We start from the raw sequence: 23,973 nt of genomic DNA, 5'->3' as shown, positions 1-23,973 counted from the left end.
GATGTCCACTTTTCTATTTACTACTTTTGTTAGCCCTACAAACATAGTCCAGTAGCTGAGAAAAGCAAGTAAAATCCACTACTGGGATTACCTGCACACACCACTAAGGGTGCTTACCTTTGCTGATCACTGCCAAATCTAAATGAATACTTAGCTTTGCTGATGATTATGTAATATAAATGAAACTGCAGGCAGATTGTCCCTTGATATAAGCTATGCTGGATAACTTTGTCAAGATGTTAGACCTGGAGGCTAACAAGAATAAAGTAAACTGTTGTCAGTAAACCTCTCAGAAATCTATAGTATAACCAAGTTCATATGAGTTTTCCCTGGTTGTACTAAGAATCTAAATGATTTAGATATTGTCTTCTACCTCCTCCCAAACAAGATGGTAAACTTGAAATCAGTGCGGGAAGAACTAATTTAGAAATATTCTTGTTAAAAATCACATGGGGAGGATTAATGCTATGAAAATGATAATCTACTCCACAATCTACTAAGTATTAGGACATCTACTCATATTTTTTATTTAATGGATGTTTAAAAAATGGTATGGACGAAAGAAGGAAAACTTGTAGATTTACCTTATTTGTCCTGAAAGATGGGGATTTACACTTAACAGCATACTTTCAAGCTTTTTTACCGTGTCACTACTTATTTAAAATCAGTTGCTTTTACAACCAACTGTGCTGAGTGCATGCATGAGGCATATTACATTCACACTCTGGCTGTCACCCACAATTTAATTATTGACCTTACTTAACTATAAATATCCACAGTACTATAGGCGAGATCAGCCCAATACCACAGTTTACATAATCATACAGCATATCAAATACCCCCAAAAATCCTACCCTCTCATCTATCCCTTCTCCTTATGCAGTACATAGGGTGCTGTCTAAGCTTTCCATGCACATGTCCTTAATTGATCAGATTAAGTATACCAAGGGAATTTTGCATTGTTCTCAATTATGTATTAGTTAATATCTCTGTGTTGCTTGCACACATAAGTTATTTTACATTCAGCAGTACATTTCCTAACTTCCAGACAGTACCCCTGTAGGGTATCTCTATTTATAGAGTCTGTCTCTCAATGGCGCTGTCTATTCGACGGTATATCAGAGATATCAGTTTACTACTTTTGTAACTAGCCACTTATCTTTTCTATCCCCTTCTGCTGCTGCTGTAGGCCATCTGCTAACCCTAACTCTCAAACTTTTTGTAGTTTATCAGCTGATCAGAACACAAATTATGGGTCGGTCACAATGGACAGAGTTGGAGGAAAGATCCTTTCACCTGGCTGTTTCTTGGTGCTAATCATCTTTTTCAAAGCAGTAGTCACTAACAGTCTCTCAAAGTGCACTGAAAAGTCTGTCCAAGGAAGAAAGGAAGACAGATGTACACATATGCCATTATGGAACCACCCCAGAATTTTAACAGGGAAAAAATAGGCATATATGGCATACAGGCAGACATGATAACATAAGCTGTGACATATATGTTGTCAGTAAGAGATACAGCCTTGTTCACATGGTTGATGAATCTATCACCTGAAAGCCAGGCCCCTGGAGGAGTAAAGAAATCATCGCTATACAAGGCACCACTAGGTAGTGACATGCAGTTTAGTGGGACTAGCTTAAAGAGGATATTGGAAGCATGGAAGGGGTTGGGAGGGTGGCCTAATGGTTAAGGTGCTTGCCTTACAGACACAAGGTGCATGGTTTGAGTCTCACAAGGGATAATTGGCTAGGCTTACAATGGCTCACAAGGGCAGTTAGCCTAGTACGAGCCTATGAACCTATGGTGAGAGGATGACGGAGGGATGTGATAAATAAAGCACAAGTAAAGCTACTGGAGGAGGTTAAAGTAATTTTCTAGACTTTACTTGACACATATGGTGTGCGTTTATGATAGGTACTGGATCCCACATCTTATATTTTTAAATTAGCCATGTTTAACTTGACACATTACAGAAGCAGATAATCCGCATAAATGTTGAAACATCTGTCCAGTTCAGACAATATGAACTTTTGTCAACATTGTAGCACAAAAAGTTTTAATTCTCCTCCCAGGCACTGCAGACTGCTGGCTCTTACCAACACACTCTAGAATTAATTAAATAAGGGGTAAAGCTAGGGAATTATGTTACCAAATCAGAATAGCCATCAAGGTAATAATGAGGCATCAGCAAACAGCAGCCTTGTCAACAACGCTGCAAGATAGAAACATGACTGGACATAAGCTCAAGAAATTGCCATTCACAAAACAGAAACTGGGCACTTGACTTTCTTGTGAAAAAAGGATTTTGTGAACAAATATAAGGCAAAACATTCTGTTGTTTCAAAGTGCTTTTGTTTTTCTAGTTATGAAAATGTTCTGCTGTAGTACCTCATTGTGGAGTGGTATGAATAAAGCTTTCAAAAACAAAACAGTCATGGCACATCAAAGGAAAGGAAGCAGCTACTTGTGATAAAAAAGCTTGGGGATGAAATACCAATACTACACCAGGAGGGCAAGTTTTAGAGGGTTTATGCCAACTTTAGCCCTGTGTAATAAAAGGTGTTTATTTTCCCATGTTCTTTCTTGTCCTTCATCAGCTACATTATGTATCAACTTACTAGGGGTGAGTGTGAATACCACTTTGACATCAACCAATTATTTCAGAAAGCTTGGGAAGTATTGTTGTTTGTGTAGAGGATATCAATTCTTAACTCTTTCACTAAAAAGGAAAACAGTCATTAAAAAGCAGTGCTATATTTTAGAACTTTCTTGAACAATGAATACTTTATTTTATTTAATAATCTGTTAGACAAGTTAAAGTGGTCTGATTCTTTTGGACCCTTTTCAGCTATGTGCAAGACTATGAGTGCTCAGTACAATAATAAATCCAAATGCACTAAGATATTAATGCAGTTTATACTATATGTACATCATATACTGTCTCATACAGGATTCTGGCAAATGATTATAACATGAGACTCTTTAATTAAATGCATAAAAACACAAGTAGTAAAAACATAGTACATCATCTGAGATAGAAATACTGCTGTAGAATGGTTAGTACATTATCTGAGGTAAAGGATATATTACAATATAATAGCTATAGTCACAAAGATAATTAAAGGCAGAACACACTTTATTATGTAACAAATATAACTCTAACAATACTGTTTCTAAAGAGAAAATTTTGTAAGTTGTTAAGATCACAAGTAGATCATAATAATTCTCATAATAAAAATAGAACTCAAGACTGACTTGATCTACTTGTATTATTGATAAAGGGTGTATGGACAAATGGTAGTGCTGAAGTTTTAAATAGTATTAGTGGATGGGTTGTATCTGTTGAATATGATGTAGGCTTTGGATGCCAGTTGCCAGTGTATATTTTAATTAGGACTGAACCATCTTTGTTTGGTACATGCTTTCAAATTTCAAGTGGAATGGCTACACAGAGATAAAGAAGTTAATGTGAGGAAGGTCTATAGAGAGAAAAGGGTTTTATACTATGACGGGTGGTATAAATACGATAGGTATATAGGGGTAGGGGCAATATGCGGTGAGGGACTGGATAATGCAATGTGGAGGAAAAAGAAGATGGACTTGGATTAAGAGAATTCAGCAGTAGACAGCTGAAAAAAGAAGAAGAAACATGAGGAATTTAAGAACAAATTAAGTAATTTATGTCAAAGCTCAGCTGATGGAAAGCAGCAACAAAATGAAATTTGTTCACAGAGCATGTAAAAGTTGTTGCAAAATGCAGGGAGGCTGAATTTAGATCTCAGTTATATCTGAAGTTAGTTAATTCCAGACAGAGGGGAAGATTATAAAGAAGGCTTTTAAGGCAGAAGTAGGTTTAGGTGAATGACAGGTGAGTGAGCTTTTTTCAAAGTAGCACATGAAAAAAGGTAAAGAGAAGAGATACAAATGATGCTTTATGGTCTAAGGACTGAGTAAATAAGAATGTAAACCAGCAGTTCAGCTACTGTTGTAATTGGTAGCCAGATTATTTGTTTCTTGCTAAGATCTGGTAATGGTGTTTGTGTCTGGTAGTACAGTTTATTCCCTGATGAATGCTGAAATTATGGTATAAAGATGTTAATACCATTAACCAAAAGTCTGGTAAAGAATTTGGACTTGGAGTTTTCTGTTTGGGAGCCTTTCTTAACTTCATCTCACTGGTAGTTACTTCATTCCAGTTCATATGCTCAGTATTCGAATTTCTTATTTTTCCTTTTATATATTTTATCCATTCAGCATCCTTGTTGTGTACAACAGCTTCCTTGCAGTTATTTTACTAATATTTATTAATTTCCTCTGTTCTTAGTGGTGTTTTGATTATTGTTGCTTTCCTTCCCAGTTCCCTGTAGAACTTCTTTGGATCATCCCTAAGCTGCTCGTTTTTTATCTTCCTTTTATATTTGTGTGCGTGTCTCCTGAGTTTTTTTGCCCTGTGCATAGATTTTTAATTTATTGTTAGAAAATGGTGTAATTCAAATCTTGATCTAATTTTATATTGTATTTTTTTAGCAAATTCACCCTTCTAAGAGATTTTTTTACTAGTTTCATTTTTCTGTTTTCCTCCTGTTATGATAATTATTTTCTTAACAGTTTAGCAGTTGTTACTAATCAGCATTTCCATGGTTGTGGTAGTTTATTTGTTCCGCTGTTTCCTTTATCACTTTTTGCTTTCATGGTAACACCTTGTCTATTATTAGTTTAGCTATACAGTAAAGTGTTATGTTAATATCTCTTATATCGTGTCTCTCTGTTTATATTTCCACTTACTATATTTATTTGGTTTACTATTTTTTAACAGTTCATGTGTTATTCATATTTGGTAGTGTCTCTCTGTCATATACATTATCATGAATGATTCTCTAACCAGAGTTCATGGAATTTTGTTTTGTGAAACATCTTCATTTTTAATGCCTTGCTTTCATTCTACTATTACCTCTTTAGGATTTAACTGTTTTAATGAAACATTCTCACTACAAATAGAGGCTTTATTTACTCTGTCGCTTCCTGAGATCTACCTGTTTCAGTGAACTATTGTTCTGAAGCAATGTGTGCTTCTGGAGTTCCCATTCAAATCCTTCACTTCCTGGAAGATTTATCACTTCATTTTCAATCTCTCCCTTTCTGCACTACTGAACTACTGGCTGTTCAAAGCCCTATACTTCTGTGCTGCTGTGGTGCTCTACTATTGGAAGAGGAGGTGCTGATTCGTCATGTTGAAGGCCTTTTTTGAGGTCAGCAAATAATATAAATCTGACATCTTTGTCATTTATTCCCTTCTGTAGCCGGAGGAACAGAAAACACAAAGTTGATAACAGAACAATTATAGAGCTGAGTTTAGATCAATAAAGAGAGGCAATTGTGCACATACAGAGAAATCATAGTATGTGTCTACAATTCTTAGTGGCTTATTCTATTTATAATTTAGGGTGCCCTGGATGGGACAATGGTTAGACTGGGATAGAGGTGATCATATTACTAATGTAGCTAGGATTGTTGGAGACTGTCCAATGAATTGTTAAATGGTTATCAAAAACTAGTAGGGTCTGACAGAAAATCAGTGCTTTATGTGTTGGTTAGAGCTTACGTGTTGTTCTGTCAATCTGAGTTTCTGTTGAAATTGTTCAATTTGAATAATGATTAACAATTACAAAAATAGGAGTTGATAGCATATATCATTTCCAGTGCAGACAGGATAGTGTGGGGTGAAATTTATATATACAGGTCAAAGAGGTTATTTTGTGTGTCTTTGCAGACACTATTTTCGTTGTACTTTTCTTAAATGGGTAAGCCCACTGGACACAAATGTCCTCTTTTGTGGTTGACCCTGGAGGACTGTCTGGTTAAGAGACTTGCTCAAAGTCACACAGTAGGCAAATGGAGGTGGAAATCTTTTAGTCTCATGAACAGTTTAGTACCTTAATCCTCTGTGCTAACTGCCAGACAACTGTCAGACTTTAGTACATAACTAACTGTGCAATGGAATCATTTGTGTTAAAGAATTTTTTTTCACTGCTGAGCACTGGAACTGTTTTGAAACAAAGAAACGTACTATAATACTAAACATTTCATCAGGCCTCTCCTATCTAAAGCAGGATCAGATTCCCAGTAAAGTGGTTGGGAAGAGATGATTGGACTTGGAACATATATCTGCAATGCCTAGACTGCCTGGGATATAGATCCCTATCATTGATTCAACCTAGACAGTTTTGTTTTGGGGTCTTCCAATGCCCAGATGTGTAGCATGAGGCCAGGGAGTTAAACATGTGGGTGCAAGAGATGTAGCACTAGAAGGGTGAGTGAGGTGGTAGGAGCATGGTTAGTGGTGGTGGGGAGGGGTTCAATACCTACATTACTGGTGAGCTAAAAGTAATGGAGAAGCAAGTAAATGTGTCAGTAACCTATTTTTCCAAATGCATAGAATGTAGGAAGACAATGTATGAATACTATAAGTGAGTGATGTGGACAGACAGACGATTTCAGACAGTCTGGAGTTAAGGGTGGTGATAGAACCCGAGTGATGTGGCAGGGTTGTCTTTGTTTTGAAGCTGACATGGGAGAATAAGTGAGATCAATAAATAAGATTTGAGTTGCTTTACTTGAAAGGAGAGAGTGACATACAGAAAGAGAGAGAAAGAGTTAGGGACAGAAGCAAGATGACACGCATATGATCATGGTCCGTGGGTAGGGTTGTTTGTTTTTAAATAAGAGAGAAAACAGACAGGCCTGGGGAGTAAAGAATGGAAGTAAAAACAGCTTCTTAGAGTGCCAAAACTGGTGAATAATTATGAGGACCTAGCACACATTCCCTTAGTGCAGGAAGAATCATTCAACTACAATGCAAGAAGGCTGTGCATCAGTGTACATAGCAATGCCTGTAGTATGGAAATATTAATGCAAAAACAGAGAACATGGGAGTCAGCATTAATGCAGGCAGATAAATAGTGGTGGAAAAATCTTTGCAAGAGAAAAGCAAGGAGAGAAAACATGATGAAACAGAAGACAGGGAAAGGACACAGAAAAGAAAAGATTCATATGCAAGACTGCAAGCCCATCTAGAAGAGAGTCAGGAAAGATAGGTCGCTACAGCTAGGAAAGTACATGACTGCAGAGTAGAAACAGCACAAGAGAATGGTTTGGGAACGGTATGTCAATAATTCACTTGCACAGCTCAGAATTTTTCTCAGTATCGAGCACAACTGCATAGCATCATTGCATAAACCAGTTTCTTATTGTTTATTAATGTTTGTAACTGTATTATACTAATAAACACCCAAAGGCATTTAATCATGCTGTGCTGGGATTGCTGCATGTACCCTGGTCACAAAGATGATGTTCCACTGACCCTTACAAGTATATTAACTCTGTGCACTTTTCTTTTTTTGAACAAAGAACTCCAGCTGAATTACATCAACTTATACCAGTTGTTAAGGAACAATGTGCTAGAACATTGCAAAATATATGTATCAGATATTCAAATGGTATTTTCAGACTCATTAAATAAAGCAACCTTGATTTTTGCTGCTTTTGATAGGGCACATACTCAAAAAATAAAATGTCAGTTCTGCTAAATGTTATTGCGGATCATTTTTCTCTAGGAAGTCATATCACACATGAAGTCGACTAAGTACCCATTATTATGTCTGCCCCTTTGTGGTTATATTCCTTTTGGCACTTCTTCAGGTCAGACTCTGCCACTGAGTTTCCCAGGATGAAGGCACCAGGACTGTTTTCTTGCTTCTTGCTGTCACTGAGGTCAGGATGCTGCAGTCCTATAAAAAGCTGATAAAGCACTGTCCCTAACACACTTCCAACAAGTGGCGCAACAACTGGAACCCACCACCAAAAGTTGCCGGCACTGTAAAGTAGACAAACAGACAAGGCAGATAAAATTATTATAAAGGGGAATAGTGGACAGGTATAACTGAGCTATGCTTTTTAAAAAAAAAAAAGTACATGTCAAAAGATAAAAATACAACATATTAATGTTTAGTGTTGACGTTTATAACACTGTAAGGGGAAGTACAGCATGGAGTAAAACAATCTAACAGGAGTAATTATTTTCAACAGCAGTGCAAAGCAGTGGAGTTAACAAATCCAGAATAACATGGTACGCAGACTGAGAAATAGTAAATGCAATAGCCAGATGTAGAACAGTGCTTCACAGGTAAAAATATTGTTGGTTGTAGTATTTTATTCCCCGATAAAGGCCGAAATTATAGATCGCAGGTTTAATTGCACATGTCTTTCACCAGTCCTCCATAACGACAGCCTTCGGGCATGTCTACATACAGAACTGCTTTGCCTTCTGTCCATTTCACAGACAGAACATATTCAGAATCCAGGTTCCAAAGAAAAAAATCATAACGCTTTTATTCCCTTTAAGTGCAGTTGAATGCCTTTACAAATAAAATATGAATTTTATTGTTTTGTTTACTTACAGAATAATTTGTTGAACAAGTACAAAAGTGGGACTGAAGTACAAAATGAAAACTAAACAAACATGATACACCAAAGTAGCACTATCAGTATCACTGAAGGAGACAGTTAAAAAAGGTAGTAAGTGTGCACAAGTAGAGCAGAGGCTTTATATTAGATTACAAGTTTACTTACAGTATGACCTGACTGAGAAGTCATAAGCTTTTTGCTCATAGGAAACAAGCAAGTTTGGCCAGTAAACATTATACCAAATCAGCCAATGTCCTTACAGAGATATTCTATGGACACTAATGACCACAGCAGATATTATTTTACTTGTCATTTTGAGGAGTTAGACGTGGTACCATGTGTACTGAAGGTTTTTTTTTCACAACTCTGGGAAAGGTAGGTAGAGTATCTATAAAGACCATCATGCTTAAGTTAGTGAACCCCAACATAATTTATGAGTTAAAACTGAGGATAATATTTTGTGTGCTTATATACAAGAGATATGCATAGCCATGAGGTAGATGGTAAAGACAATACCACACAGTGCTGGGTTTGTTAGAGTGCCATAACAGCAAACTTACTAATGCACTAGTAGAGAGGCTCTAGCCTACATAGGCCTGGGTGTGAAAATTCAGAGAAAACAACAGCTCTAAAAGGAACCATAAGAACGTGCAACTCCCTTGCTATTGGAAGCTTGGGTACAGTTGTTTGAGGCAATCTGTATAGAATGCAAAGCAGGGTTCAGGCATTCAAGGCTAGGGTGTCTATCTGCATTATGAGGTTCTATTCCTAGTCAAGCTAGATGGCAAGGTATTTTGCTTGAATCACATTTTTACTCGACTAAGGTAATTTTTAGAAAGGGAGAAGTACTCAATCTATGATCTGTGTGACGAAAGGAGATATTGCCAGCCCAGCTAGCTGCAATTTTGTAAATAATTATATGGCATTTTATACAAGATGCTTGTGTTACAAATGTATTAGAACTGTATGTCATGTGTATATCAAACTGCTTGTTGAAAAGGGTATTTGCAGAGTGCTGTTTGAAATTTAGCCACAGTGTGCTCTACTGGAAGAGAACAGAAATGTACATGCACTACTGTAACTGTTTAAATGCATATATTTTAATAGTGGAAACTGGAATACAGGAGAATACAGGAGATTAACTTCAGAAAAATAACTGAAATTAAATTACTTTATGGCTAGGCCATAAAGGATGGTATCTTTCAGTTTTCAATACAGCAAAAGACACAAAGTCTGTACTAGGAAACTTTCTGTATTGTCTTTATGGTGAAGTAATTACTAGGCTTGAAAGCATGAAGGAATGCAATTGTTTTATGACTTCCAGCATCTGCCAGAAATCTGAGGAGAAGCCCTTGTCTGTATATTTGGATAAGTAGATGCTAAATACCGTCAGCTTCATCAGTGGTTGTTTGGCCTGGGAACCAGCAGTCAGATGACAAGAAATGATGTCATTCTGCAAGTTATCTCAGAATAATATTTGAGAGATTATTTTGAAAATTTTCTTAGTGAGACAGAGCATTCTGTATTCTGTCTTGGACCTGACAACAACTAGAATATCCATTCACCACATCTGCCTTGCTCTATTAGTAAGTTCTTAGATTATAGTAATTCTCTTAGATTCAGTCAGGGATATAGTGAAGCTCAGTTTAGATATTTTTCTTTATTTATTTGGGACTGTACTGCTATGTTATTTTAAATATTTCCTGTGGTTTTGAACTCTTATGTCACTGTGAATATATATTTAGTATTGTCTTGTTCTTTTATTATTTATTATTAAATATATATAAACCTTTCATTGTGGCTGATCTGTGTATAGATGTTTAAGTTTTGAGAGTATTTGCAAATTTATTTGGTGACACTGTGTGGGTCACTCCTAATAGTCTTGCTCTTGGTCAAGCTACCATTTGTGTTAATATTAATATTACACTGTAAGATTGGATACCCTTTGTTAAGGGTCTTAAAGTAGCTGATAAGGAGTTGAATGGTGGCAGTGGTAACTACCTTATAGTCTGGGCAGAAGGGGGCATAGCTAGTAAACCTGTGCCAGCCTCTCTCAGGTGTGTGTATGTGTAAATGAAGCCTTAAAGAATGTGTGTATCAGCTACTTGGGCAGAGACATGAAGCACTGGTTGGACATAGAGGGTGCTGGAGGTCTTGGCTTGGTCACTCCACTGAGATCTCAACTCTATAGCTGTGCCAGGGGGGCATCTTATTGGGGATCTGGAGAAAGAGGTAGAAACCAGCACCGGACTGACTGTGGTCTCTGTGTGCTCTTAAGAGAAATTGCACTTGATGCAGAGAGCTGCATCTGGAAATATTGTGTGTGTACCTATCATCTCCCCAGTGTACGTTCCCCACTATTGCCATTGGTGAGGATTGAGGCTCCTTGATTACTGGTCCAGTGGAGGGTCATCACAATCTGTTTCTAAAAAAGTTTTTTTTGTAGCTTCATTCAAAGAAGAGAGGAGAAGACTTTAAATTCTAGAGTTTCAAACCACTTCTGAAGATCAAAATTCATAACAACTGAGCAAGGGTTTTGTTAAACTGACACAATGCCATGAACTTATTTGGGAATTGTGATTCTTCCACATAGCTGTCAAATGTAATTTGTAAAGGCATTAACATAATAATGTGCCAAATATGGATTTTTGAGGCATGCATGAACTTTTCTTATTTTAGGACATTTAACAGCTATATAAACTAGAAATTGGATGTCTGAGAAAACAAAACAAAAATATTGAGAATGCAGTGTGCTATATAAATTGTAAGGTAATTTGACAATAAAACCACATACATTATTGTGTTAATATGTTTAATATGTGATAGATTTATAAATATATTACTATACAAAACACTTAGATAATGTAGCACATGCCTTTCCAAAATCATATTGGCCTTCTCCAACCAACAAAGTGCTATTTAAAAGACATACAATTTTCCCTGATTTGTTAAAGTCATCTTAGCAGTAACATTTTCAATGTACCTGTCTTTATCCAAAGAAAATTACTTTATTGTCAATAAATGTTCTATCTGCTCCTGTTCTGATGTACCACATCTTCTATATGCATGGTCTAAGTATCTGGTCAAGTTACTTAAATAAACTGGAGCTCCTGGGGGAGAAAGAGTTAGCTGTACCTTGATTGTTTTATCAATGTAACAGCGTGAGATAAATATGTGCAAATGTATTCATTATTTACTTGGTTCTGGTAAATGCAAAGGTCCAGCTGAAGGACGAGCCACCTAAAGAAGTATGTCAGTATGATGCTCAAGTAACAAGAAGGGTCCAGAAAACAGTTCACAGAACAAGCAATTTTCAACATTAGAATGGCCCAGTTTTAAGTTAATATGTTTTTTATTTTATGTCTCAGTATTCATTATTTTGTTAAATAATCATTTGGAGGTATAAGCAAAATAATCAAAACAAAGGCTTCACAAGCAGAAGCAACCTTTTGCACTGTTAACAATTAACTGTGGGCAAGAAAAGCCAGCAAGCTTGGTGTGAGCTTGGAAATGAATGCAGCTAAACAAAATGCCCTAAAACAGTGTTTATCAGCTGCAGTTTAACATCTCTTTTGCAGACTAAGATATTTGGTGACTGCAGGATGGATGAAACTGTAATTCAGAACCCACTTGCAAAATCTTTTTAAAAAAATAAAGGCAATTTTTGGTGAAGTTTTTCCACATACGTTAAATACAGTAATCAACTCTATGGTTTCTACTATGCATATGGAGACTTCAGACCTTTCTTCCAATGCTTTTATTGTGGTGTACTTGGTAAATGCCGTCACTTTTCAGTTCCAGAAACAGGTGAATTGGAGAAGAGTGCAAAAGATTACACCATAGTATAACCACCACAGTATAACAATCAAAGGGAAATGTCACGGAAGATGCAACAATGAGGAATTCTTCTCAGCAACAAACTTTACTGCAGAAAATGTACACAAAAATTCTCTGCTGATGCCTCAGTAAGAAAATAAGAAAATAATTTTCTCCCATACTAGTTACAGCTTTTCAAGAGAGAACTTATTTTTGAACTTTTAATTTAGTTAATCATACTTCCGTGGGAACTCAGACTGATCTTACTTTTTTTAGATAGTCCTTCTTTGATATATACAATAATTTCAAAATTACAGGTACTCAGTACAAAAGTTATTATGCTGCAGTCTGTTGCCACGGATATGTAATACACTGAATGCCCAAACCAGGGGTTGGTAAACAGCTAGTTGTTTTAACTGAACTTGATAATAAGCCAGTAGCTCCTAGTCAGTTTGAGCAGACATGGTATAGAAAGATTTAAAACTTAAAGACTTAGAAATGTTTTTGCTGTACAATTAGTGTTACCACCTGTCCAACTTTGCGAGGGACAGTCCCTCTTTGGGCATTTGTGTCCTGCAAAAAAAATTGTAAAAATGGCCGATGTCCTTAGATTTTAGGGCAAAATTATTTCCTATATTTATGCAATAGTTGCATAAAACAGTTATTCTGTATCTGAAACACCTAAATGATATCAGAAAGAGAATAAGCAACTAAAATTCTACAAGAATAAGCTTTTATTTAGGCAAAAAATTGATGTTCTGTCCTTTGTACTGGCCGTGGATATGTTTTGGCCTGCAAAATCTGATGTTTATACCACAATTGTCCCAATTTGGGCATTTGAAAAGGTGGAACCCTATGTACAATCAAAACTTTTAGAATCTGAAGTCTAATCTTGTAGATATAGTCTTTGCTTTACTGGCACTCAAGAGCACCAAGGTGCATCCCAAAGACTGTATATGTCTATTTTCATGATTCTGTTTCACCTTCTTAAACAAGGTAGTAACTTGTTTCCACAAGTTATAAACATGAACATTATTCACAGTTTTGGTTCTTTTATACAAGGGTACAGTCAAGCAGTTCTGGTGAAATTTACCTCATTAGCAGATAAGAATAATGTGCTACAGGAAATCTGGCAAACAAAGATCACTATTTCCTCAAGTTAAGCGGTGAAACCCACCCAAACCCAGGCCCCAAAATTAATCAACAAAGACCAAACACACCACCTCCTCATCATGTCAACACTGCTACCATCCAAACCCATAAAAAAATCAGACCTTCTACTTCTAAACATGAATCACAGAAGTCTAATTAATAAAATACACAAATTTCACACATCCCTCTCACAGTACTCACTGGACATAGCAGATCTAACTGAAACCTGGTTAAAGCCTGAGATAACCATCAATGAAATTCTATGCCAAGGCTACAACATCCACAGACTGGACAGATTTAAATAAACACGGTGCAGGTATAGCTATTATCTATAAAAACACACTTAAACTTAATCGTCTAGAACCAACACCCCCCCCCAAAACTCAATAATACTGAGCTACTAGTTACTCGACTTGAAATAAATCCCAATAAATACATAACTATAATAGCAATTTACATTCCTTCAGGAAATAACCGCACCATAAGTAAAGATTTCCTCCACTGGTCATCCTTAACATTTCCTCAGGAAACCATAGTAATGTGTGGTTTTAATACACATTGGGTAACTTGCACCTCAGATAATCCCACAAATTACATTAATTTATATGGATTCACCCAGTTGATATAATCCCCAACTAGAGTTGACAAAAAAAAAAAAAAAACTAATTGACAGTCAATACTAGACTGGATTTTAACTAATAAACCATCACTAGGCTACCAGTCAGGCTGCCTCCCAGATAGCATTAGCGACCATTTACCTATTTACATGCTCAGGGATCTATATCATATGACCGAATTGCACAAATTGTGAACGCTCATAATATCGAACGTACCGGACCTCTAACTTCCTATTGTGCCCCCCACACCCCAAGCTAAATATATATTCCAACTCTGAGATCGCACTACAGTGAGGAAAGGGCAAATATCCCATTATTCACTGTACCGCAATCTCAGAATAAGCACTTCGAAGTCCGGTATGTTCGATATTATGAGTGTTCGCAATTTGTACGATTTACTCATATGATATAGACCCCCTCAGACACTAGCTACACTCTTCCAAAAACACCATATATAGACTAAAACACAACAGAAAAAAAAAGCAATTACTTAAATCCAGGGATAAAGCTTGGGCACAATAACAGTCCACTAAAAACAACCCACCCTAGATTATTAAAAAAACGGCAAAAAATGATAAAAATGAAAAACGGGTGCAATAGCAGCCAAGACATGTTTATTTAACAAATGTTTAAAAGCGCTTTTTCGTCAGAGTTAATAGCTGACTTCCTCAGAAATAGCAATACGTTAACTTCATTGAAGTGTTTAAAACGTTTTTTTGAAAACAGATCTAATTACTATGTAGATGCTAGAGAACCTCCCCAATCAATTTAAAGAAACATTCACGTACATTTAACATTATATATCACAGAATGTAATACCTAACATTAATAAATAAAATAAACGAATGTTAAAAATAAATACTAAAGACATTGACATCATTGAATAAATTAATCAAACATTGTAAATCACATTGTAATACTTGTAAAGTTTCTTGTGGGTATATTTTTATAGGAACTAGGTAAATAAGTAAATAAATCGACTCCACTGTGCGATTAATTACAAGTCAATAAAATAAATTAATTAATTATGAAAACCTAAAATCTTTGAAGTCATCTCTTAAGACTGTTCAATTTCAATAAACTTGAAATTGAACACGAGTCATTAAGTCCTGGATGGCTATACGCATTTAGCCTAACTTGCCAAATCAGCTCAGCTTCTTCCAATTTAACAGGTCTAGGTCCCCCTCTACTGTCACAACAAACCTGGTCTATGACAAAAAACTTAAATTTGTGATCGTTAAATACTGAAGTGTGTTTAGCTAGAGCATTATCAAGTTTGGACTTTTTCATGGCATATAGATGCTCGTATATTCTATCCCTAAGTCTCCTTTCGGTCTTGCCTATATAGAAGGCCAAATATGATGTACATCTAGCTAGGTAGATAACAAAGGTAGAATTACAGGTATATTTGTGTTTTAATTTATAGCAAATGCCATTAAGCTCAAAACAAGTTGCTTCTTCCACTTGTCTACAATAATTACAATTTTGACACTTCAACATACCTGCATTACAATCCACTAAAGGTTTACTACCTTCTAATACAACTTTGATGTTCTTCCCTTTTCTAAAGGCAACTTTTGGTCTATCACCTAGTTTTTCAAAAATTGTTGGGTACATTTTAAACAGTTCCCAATTCTTATTGATTATATCAATACAAGTGTTACTTCCCGTACTAAATGTTGTAATAAAATAAGTTATATTTGTATTATTTGTACGGGTAATTGTAATATCCTCTGTTTCATGTCTACTACTATCATTGAGGTCAATCGCACAGTCATCGGCACCTGGGTTCGTGGTGTTGTTAACTGGGAGTAGTGGTTGATAAATATTCTGACTTCTTTTATCTGTAATTTCCTGTATTAAATTATCCAAAAAACCTCAGGATAACTTTGTGATAAAAACATATTTTTGAGTACAACACATTCATCAATAAAGTCGTCGCCCAAACTGACCATCCTAGCAGCTCTTACTAGTTGGCCTTTGACGACCGACTTTTTCTGAAAGAAAGGGTGACAGCTAGTGAAATGTAAGAAAGTATTTGAATAAGTTTTCTTACGGAATATCCTTGCAGTGTAACAATTGTACTCGTAATTCTTACTTAAGAGTACATCAAGGTAGGCAATGCTGTCCATCCCAAATGAGTGTGTGAACTCTAAAAAGTTAGTAGTGTTATTAAAGTATTGTAAAATTAATTTACTTGTATCTACATTCGCATTAATCAAAATGAAAATGTCGTTGAGAAATCTAGTGTAATAAATAAACTTATTGAGGTAATGGTTGTTGTTGGAAAATACAAATTCAGATTCCCAGTGTGCCATGACTAAATTGGCAATACTTCCACCACATGGAGACCCCATTGCCACTCCCACTTTCTGTAAAAAGAAGTCATTATAGGACATGAAATAGTTGTAAGAAAGGACAAGATCACTAAGGACAGATACAAGATGAATTTCCCTGTCGGGAGTATTGTGTTTCTTTAAAGTAAGGGTCACCCACTCGAGTGCAATACTGTGTGGTACACTACTACACAAATCCCTCACATCTATAGTTAAGAAGTTGGAGTCGGGATTGTAATTAACAGATCTAATATTCTCAAGGAATGTCCATGAATCTTTGCATATATTGGCTTCCTTGGCTACATATTTCTGTAGTATACTATCCACTACTTTAGCACAAGGATAAGTTGGTGACCCCCTGCTATCAACCAACAGTCTAAGTGGAGGATTGTCAATACATTTATGTATTTTTGGAATCCCAAAGATGCATGGGTATCTAGGAAATGACGTAGTTAGATAGCCATACATTTTTTGGTTGATTCTACTTTCAATGTATAACTCCTCTATACAGTCCCTGATTGACTTGTAGGCCCAATTGACTTCTGATCTTGAACTAGATTCATATGTGTCAGAGTGGAGTACCTCATCCATACGGGTCTGGTAATCAACTGTACTAAATACAACCAACCCCCTCCCTTATCTGGTTTACAGAACCTAAGATTTTGAGATTTGAAAAACTGTAAATACTCAACTTCTATCTTATTCAAATTGGACAGTGTATTACGTAGTGCGCTGTTAGTACTAGTGTGCCTAATGTCCAACTCACAACATTTTCCAAATAGTTCCAAAGCTGGATGGAGTGGGGGTTGTAAGTACTAGGTATGTGCAACTGACACTGTTCAAAAAATGTAGAGTTGTTACCCATTATTAAATTAAAATTCAATTTCTTGATGAAAAGTTTGATATCTAAAATGGTATCAACAAAATTTAAGGGTTTAGAAGGGATAAATGTTAAACCTTTAGATAAAAGTTCCACCATATCAGTATCAAATTTGGTGGTACTAAAGTTGTTCATAGGTTCATAGGTTCATAGGTTCATACTAGGCTATCTGCCCGAGGGCATTTACAAGCCTAGCCCATCGTTTTGTGGCTTAGGCCACCCCTTTAGTATGGGGAACTATACCCATTATTTTTCTGTGCCTCTGTCGAGCAGTGACACTGAGGTAATCCCTGGGGTATATCTGCGATCTCCCATCCATTGGTCAAGATTTCTCTTGAACAAGGCCAGCGAGGTGCTCTGCCTCACATGGATTTTGTTCCACAGCATAGGGAGTCTTTGGGTGATGAATCTATCCCTCCAGCACGTCCTATTAATAGCCGTGTCAAGGTTTAAGTCTCCGCCCTTGTGGCTCTGATGGATCTAGATTTTTGAGGTGAAGCATATTCATCAAATCTGGGTTTGACATGGCCTTGTATGTTAGGCAAAGGTCACCTCTGAGCAAGCGGTGGCGACTGAATAGAGCTGGAGTTCTTTCAGTCGGGCAGCATAGGACAGATTTTTGAGACCCTTTATCCTTTTGGTGAGGAACTTTGTGGCCTCTCCAGCTGCTGCAAGTGTCGGGTCAGATACATTCGAATGGGGCATTGTACTCAATCATTGGTCTGATGAGTGATGAGTAAAGGGAGACTATGACCTCCCTTGATCTAGATGAGAATCCCTTCATGATAAGGTGGGCAATGTAGAAGGTCTTCCTAACTACTTTAGCTACATGGGTGTCGAATGACAGACTACTATCAACCTGGGTCCCCAGGTCCCTGATAACTTCTTCTGTGCTCAGTGGATTGCCACCTATTTGGTAGCTAGGGGTAACCTTGTTTTTCCCGAAGGGTATGACTATGCATTTTTGGCATTTAACTTTAGGCCGTGGCTCTGGCACCAGTTATCCGTTTCTGTGAGACCCTTCTGAAGGATATCTGTGTCAGATGTGTTTTCTACTATGGCCCAGTTTGCAGTCATCTGCAAACTTTGTCAGCCATAACCCTCCTGTGTTTGCTTGTACTTGGAAAAGTAGATGCCAAACAAGAGTGGGCCCAGGACTGAGCCCTGTGGGACACCACTTGTGACAGGCTTTGAGTCTGACATGGCGCCAGCAGCTCTTACCCTGTGGGTTCTGTCACTCAGCCAGTTTGCAACCCATCTTGTGATGTATGGGTTGACATTTAAGCTGATGAGTTTTTCAATGATACCCGAATGGGGTATTGTATCGAAGGCCTTAGCCAGATCGAGGTAGGCTGTATGGACTGCCTTTCCCTCATCAATGGCTTTGGTGACTGTTTCGAAAAAGTCAACCAAGTTTAAAAGGCATGATCTGCCTTTGACAAAGCCAAACTGGGTTGGATCCAAAGTCTGCAAATTCCCTATGTCTTTATTTATGAGGTCCATTATGATCCTCTCCATGGCTTTGCAGATAAGGCTTGTCAAGCTAATGGGCGGTAATTTCCAGGGTCGGTGGAGGCACCGCCTTTGTGAAGTGGTACCACAGTTGCAGTGCGCCACTCCTGGGTGCGTATCCAGAGGTAAGACTTTGATTAAACAGCTGTCCTAGCTGTGGGTTTAATTCCTCATTGAGTTCATGGAGCACACAGCCGGGGACACCATCAGGTCCCATGGATGCTGTGTTTTGCTTTGGAGAGAGCAGTTCTCACTTGGCTGGAGATGTTTGGGGGCTGCAATCGTTTGGTATAGATATCTCTCCTTTTGGGGAGGGAGAGTTTGCACTGAACCTGTCAGCCAGTATGTTGGCAATGTCTGTAGGATCAGTAATCTTCACATCATTTTGAACTAGCTCTGAGCATATCTGGGAGTTTCCTCCCAGGTTTCTAACATAGCTAAAGAAGGCCTTATGATTGTCTTTTGAGTCTTTAGCTATTTTTCTCTCGAAATTTGCTTTGGATGATTTTATGAGAGCTCTTAGTTTTTACTTATAGTGATCAAGGGTGTCTTACCTTTTAAGGATTTTGCTCTATCTTGTAGTAGCTTCCTCCTTTTGTTGTAGAGTTTGTTTATGGCTGGGGTCCACCAGACTGGATGCTTGCCTTTGGTACAAAGAGTCTTTGTTTTGCTTGGGATTGCCTTATCCATGCAGTCCTGCAGGTGCTGGTAGAAGGCATTTGTAAGTGATTCAGCGGCTTGAGTACTGTTTTCCGGGGCCTTAAAGGAGACCACACTAGTCTTTAGAAGTGTGAAGTCGGCTTTTGAGAAGTTCTTTACTGTGGTCTTTTTATTTCAGGTGGGGGTGGGATGAGGACCTCCAGCGAGATTAGTTTGTGGTCTGATCTCACCAGTGAGGGGTACACATCCGGTGTTGAACATTGTGCTCCCATGTTCGTGATGATGAGATCAAGTATGTTATCTCCTCTTGTGGGGATGGTGACTAGTTGTTCCATGGCATTTGAGTTTATGAATTCCAGGAACTTTTGGGCTAGGGTGTTTGGGCTTGAGTAGTGTTCCCAGTCTATATTAGGGTAATTGAAGTCACCTAGTATGATGGAGTTTGGTGATACATTTATCCCTCTAGTGTTTTCAGGAAGGCCATGTGAGGTTCCTGAGTTTGTGAGGGTGGCCTGTAACATGCTACAATTTGCAGAGCAGTCTTGCCTATGGTTAATTGCACCTGGATGGTCTCCGATGCATCGTGCGTTGCCACCAGTCTTGAGGTGTGGGTGTCCTTGATGAATATGGATACCCTCCTTTCTTGGTATTGTCCAGATTTTGGGGCGGGCATGATATGAGGTAAAACCTGATAGCGCGGGTGCTCTCAGGAGCCTTGAACCAGGTTTCTGTCACAGCACAGACATCGATGTTCTCCATACTGAGAAGGGCCTCGAGTGCGTGCATTTTGAGATTTAGACTTCTGGCATTGAGCAGCATTACCCTTAGTTTTTTTCTTTTTGTGTTCTAGGGTGGTAGGTTTAGAATTTGAGCCTTGCCTAAAAAGGCACTATGGGGTGGCAAGAGCCTTTGCCAATATCCGAATCCCAGGGTGACAGGTGCAAGCCGTCCCTTGAAGCAGCGTGGCTTGTCCAGCATGTCATCCCAGGCAGACAGACACTGGATCCCCTTTGAATGACACCAGTGTTTAAGCCAATTGTTAAAGCTGATCATCTTATCTCTGTATTGTGGCATCATTCTTGGTGAAGGTAGGATACTGCTCAAGGTCAGGGTCATACCTGTCTGGGCTACATAATCAGAGAGCTCCTCAATGTCTCTTTTCATGTAGTCCAAGGAGGTGCGTCTCAGGTCGTTTACACCAGCGTGGACAATGACTGAATCATATTTGTACCTGCTGTTGAGAGACCTGAGTGCTTGCGTTATGTGGCGGATTCTAGCGCCCGACAGGCAGCTTACTGTGACCTTCTCCTTACTCAGTCTGGTGAGCGGGCGTCAGTGTGTCTGACTATGGAGTCACCAATGACTAGTGTGTCTGGCATTGTGTTTGGCCTTAAGGGCTGTGACTGTTTGACACTCTGACTGTGAGGTCTATGTGTTGCAGGTGTTGTGTTCTGAGGTGGTGGTTGTTTGGGTGTCTGCTTTGGTGGCCTCTGCTGTTTTGGTAGATTTTGATCAGAGCCTCCAGTATGTCTTTGTGTGTTTATGTGTATGATTTGAGGTTGTAATGGTAATATGTGAGACTGGGTCTATAGTGTGTGTGGTAACCTTCTCCTCCTGACTGGTCTTGCCAGTCCTATGTTGAAGAGCTCAGCCTCCAGTTTGGCCGTGTAGTTGCATCTCTCGCATGTATTTGTGTTTTGTGGGAGGAGGAGAGGGTTGTCTGTGTACATGAGGCAATTGTAACATTGCCTCAATATTGTTCACCAGCTGAGCAGGAGAGGACACTAGCAACTGATCCCTCGACATGCTAGAAGGAATAGACAAAAAACTTTAAAAAGATTCGGGGCGTGGGTGACCGAGAAATGGGGGTTGCCTTTTGGGGTACTATCTATGACAAGAGTGCCGTATCAAGGTAATAAGTACTGTAGGAGCAAGTGCTACGTTTAACAGATAGAGAATAGTCTACTTGGAGTCAAGTAGAGATGATCTTTTTAATTATAGGATACGCTGATTAGATCAGTAGTATAGTTCGAGGAAGGTAGTTTTAAGGGAAAATTTGAAGAGTGGACTTTAGGTAGCCCGAATAGTTTAAACCTGCTTAACCAGCGCTGCCCTAGTGTGCAACAGTAGCAACTCCGCGCTAAATCGGGCTAAATCGGGCTAAATCGCGCTATAGTTTAAAGTCACCAGATTTGTTACTGGATTACCCTAGATTATTATCGGCAACTAAGAAACGAAGCTAAGAAACAGGTTAAAAATGACAAAAAATTGCAGCCCAACAAAACCACCAAAACAATCCTAAAAAATTCTGGGCTATGATAAAACAACTACTATAGCCAGGTTAATTCTCGCCTCCAACACCTAGCACTACAAATACTATGGACAGTATAGCCAACCAATTCAATACTTACTTTACAAATGCAATATTAACTCTAACCAAAAATAACAGAAATAGTCCCCTAACCATTCCCAAAGGTCCACATGAAACTTCCAGCCCCTTCTGCTTCAACCCTGTACAAACCAGCTTCATAAAAAATTACTCAACCAACACAATCCCATCTCCCTCTCCACTGACAATCTACTCTCTGAATATCTCAAGTTAGCTGCAGACACAATCTCCTATCTAGTCTCTCTTTTAATCAATCACTCCATAACAGAACTGCATGTTTCCAAAATCTAGTACATATCCTATATCATGCCCACTACATAAAGGCGGGTCCTGCACAAACCTCTCTAACTTTAGGCCAATCGCAATTTTATCACCTCTATCTAAAATTCTAGGAAAATGTAACCATTCCCAGCTCATGAATTATTTGCTTTCCAATAATGTAACAAACACCCAACATGGCTTCTGACCCCTACAGTACCACTACAGCCCTCTTAAACTTCACAAGCACTATCAACAAACTCAGAAATAATGGTCAACTAGTTCTCCTCAATATTCCTAGACATGTCCAAAGCATTTGACACCATCTCCCATCAAAAACTTCTCAATGAACTCTCATCTCTTAAACTAAGCCATTCTGCCTTTGCATGGCTCCACGGCTACTTATCTGACCAACAACAAGCTGTAAAATGGCAACAAGATCTCTTTCATTGCTACCTGTTACATTAGGTGTTCCACAGGGGTCAATCCTTGGTCCCCTCCTGCTTAGCATCTTCACCAATAAGCTGCATACTGCCACCCACCTCACCACAATAATACAGTATGCAGATGACTCCACACTTGTCTGCGCAGTCCCCTCACTGTCTCAACTCCAAGTAATAACTCAGCTTTCCTTCACAGCAGTAGAATTGTGGCTTTCAGACTTGAAGTTAATTCTTAATCCCAGCAAAACTAAACTAATGATTTTTTCAAATAACAAAACCTCAGACCTTTTGTCCCCATTTCTAATACACTCATCCAACAATACCAAGACAGAACCTGTTTCACACACTAAGCTACTTGGAGTCATAATTGATAACAACATGAAATTTGAAAAACATCTGTCCCTAACCATAAAAAAGGTTCATATAAAACTAGGATCTCTCTAAAGAGCTAAACCATACCTCACTGATTCCACAAGACAATCCATTGCCAAGACTCACCTACTCTCTATTCTTCTTTACACCTCTCCTATCTTCGCTAAACTGAATAAAATAGACCTTGCAAAACTAGATACCTGCTACAATAAGACTGCCAAATTTGCTGCCAACTCCCTGTAAAGATCTCATCACTGTACTGCCCTATGTCAACTAAACTGGCTTGAGTTATCTCAACTTCTTATATTCACTCAACTTACAATGACCCATGGCATGGTTTACCAACCTGACAAATGCCAGCATTCCATAATCTACTACAACCTTAATCTAATAAAAGCACCTGAGATTTTCTGATAAACTCCTATTACAAGTCACAAAAGCTAATAATTGTTCTGTAGAATCTCTCTACTCCAACCATATTGCCAGAACTTGGAACTCAACCCCCCAGCACATCCTAACCACTACTAATCCCTCACAGTTCAAATCTATTCTTAAATCTTACCTATCTAACTTTTGGCTCTGCTCGTGGCTAACTCCAGGCTGATTTTCATCCTCTTGCAACACAAACTTCTCATTTATATCTGTACTACCTCCTTTTTAATCTCTTTTGGCCATTTCAGACAGACCTAATCGGAGGAAGGGCACTGAGCAAAACTCTGATCTGTGATATATAACATTAAGTATCCTGTTTATTATTTTTACTAGTTATTGCTTATTATAGATATTTATAGCACTTTTATTATCTGCTGCATACTTTTTACTGTATTTTATAGCTATAAACTAATCTGCACAGTTGCACTAAAATTGTCTGCCTCACAGGGCCTGATAAATAAGGTTTTTATTGTCACACTATTTGTAAATCTTTTCTAGCTAGTTTCACTGTGTGTGAGGTATTAACTGGAAATGTTCTCCATTTGTTAAACATCTGTTTGTTTGTTTGTTTGTTCTGATTTCCTGCCAAGGAGTGTATCGTATAACTGATTTGTTTGCAGTCAAAAGTATTCTCTAGAGTTTC

General features: G+C 38.1%; 1 protein-coding gene across 1 annotated transcript in view; it reads right to left on the bottom strand.

Annotated features, from left to right (window-relative positions):
* Positions 1–2,819: 2,819 nt before the first annotated feature.
* AQP10 (aquaporin 10) overlaps positions 2,820–23,973 on the bottom strand; it is a 583,757-nt gene continuing 562,603 nt past the window's right edge. Inside the window, exon 6 of the mRNA XM_044080642.1 lies at positions 2,820–7,873. Within this exon, the coding sequence (XP_043936577.1) occupies positions 7,639–7,873 (235 nt within the window). The 3' untranslated portion in view covers positions 2,820–7,638. The remainder of the gene's footprint in view (positions 7,874–23,973) is intronic.

The sequence above is a fragment of the Protopterus annectens genome, chromosome 8.part0 (genome assembly GCF_019279795.1).
Source record: "Protopterus annectens isolate FY-2018-M chromosome 8.part0, PAN1.0, whole genome shotgun sequence".
Classification (NCBI taxonomy): Eukaryota; Metazoa; Chordata; order Ceratodontiformes; family Protopteridae; genus Protopterus; species Protopterus annectens.
Note: the sequence above shows the minus strand (reverse complement) of the source record. Positions and strands in the feature narration are given on the sequence as shown.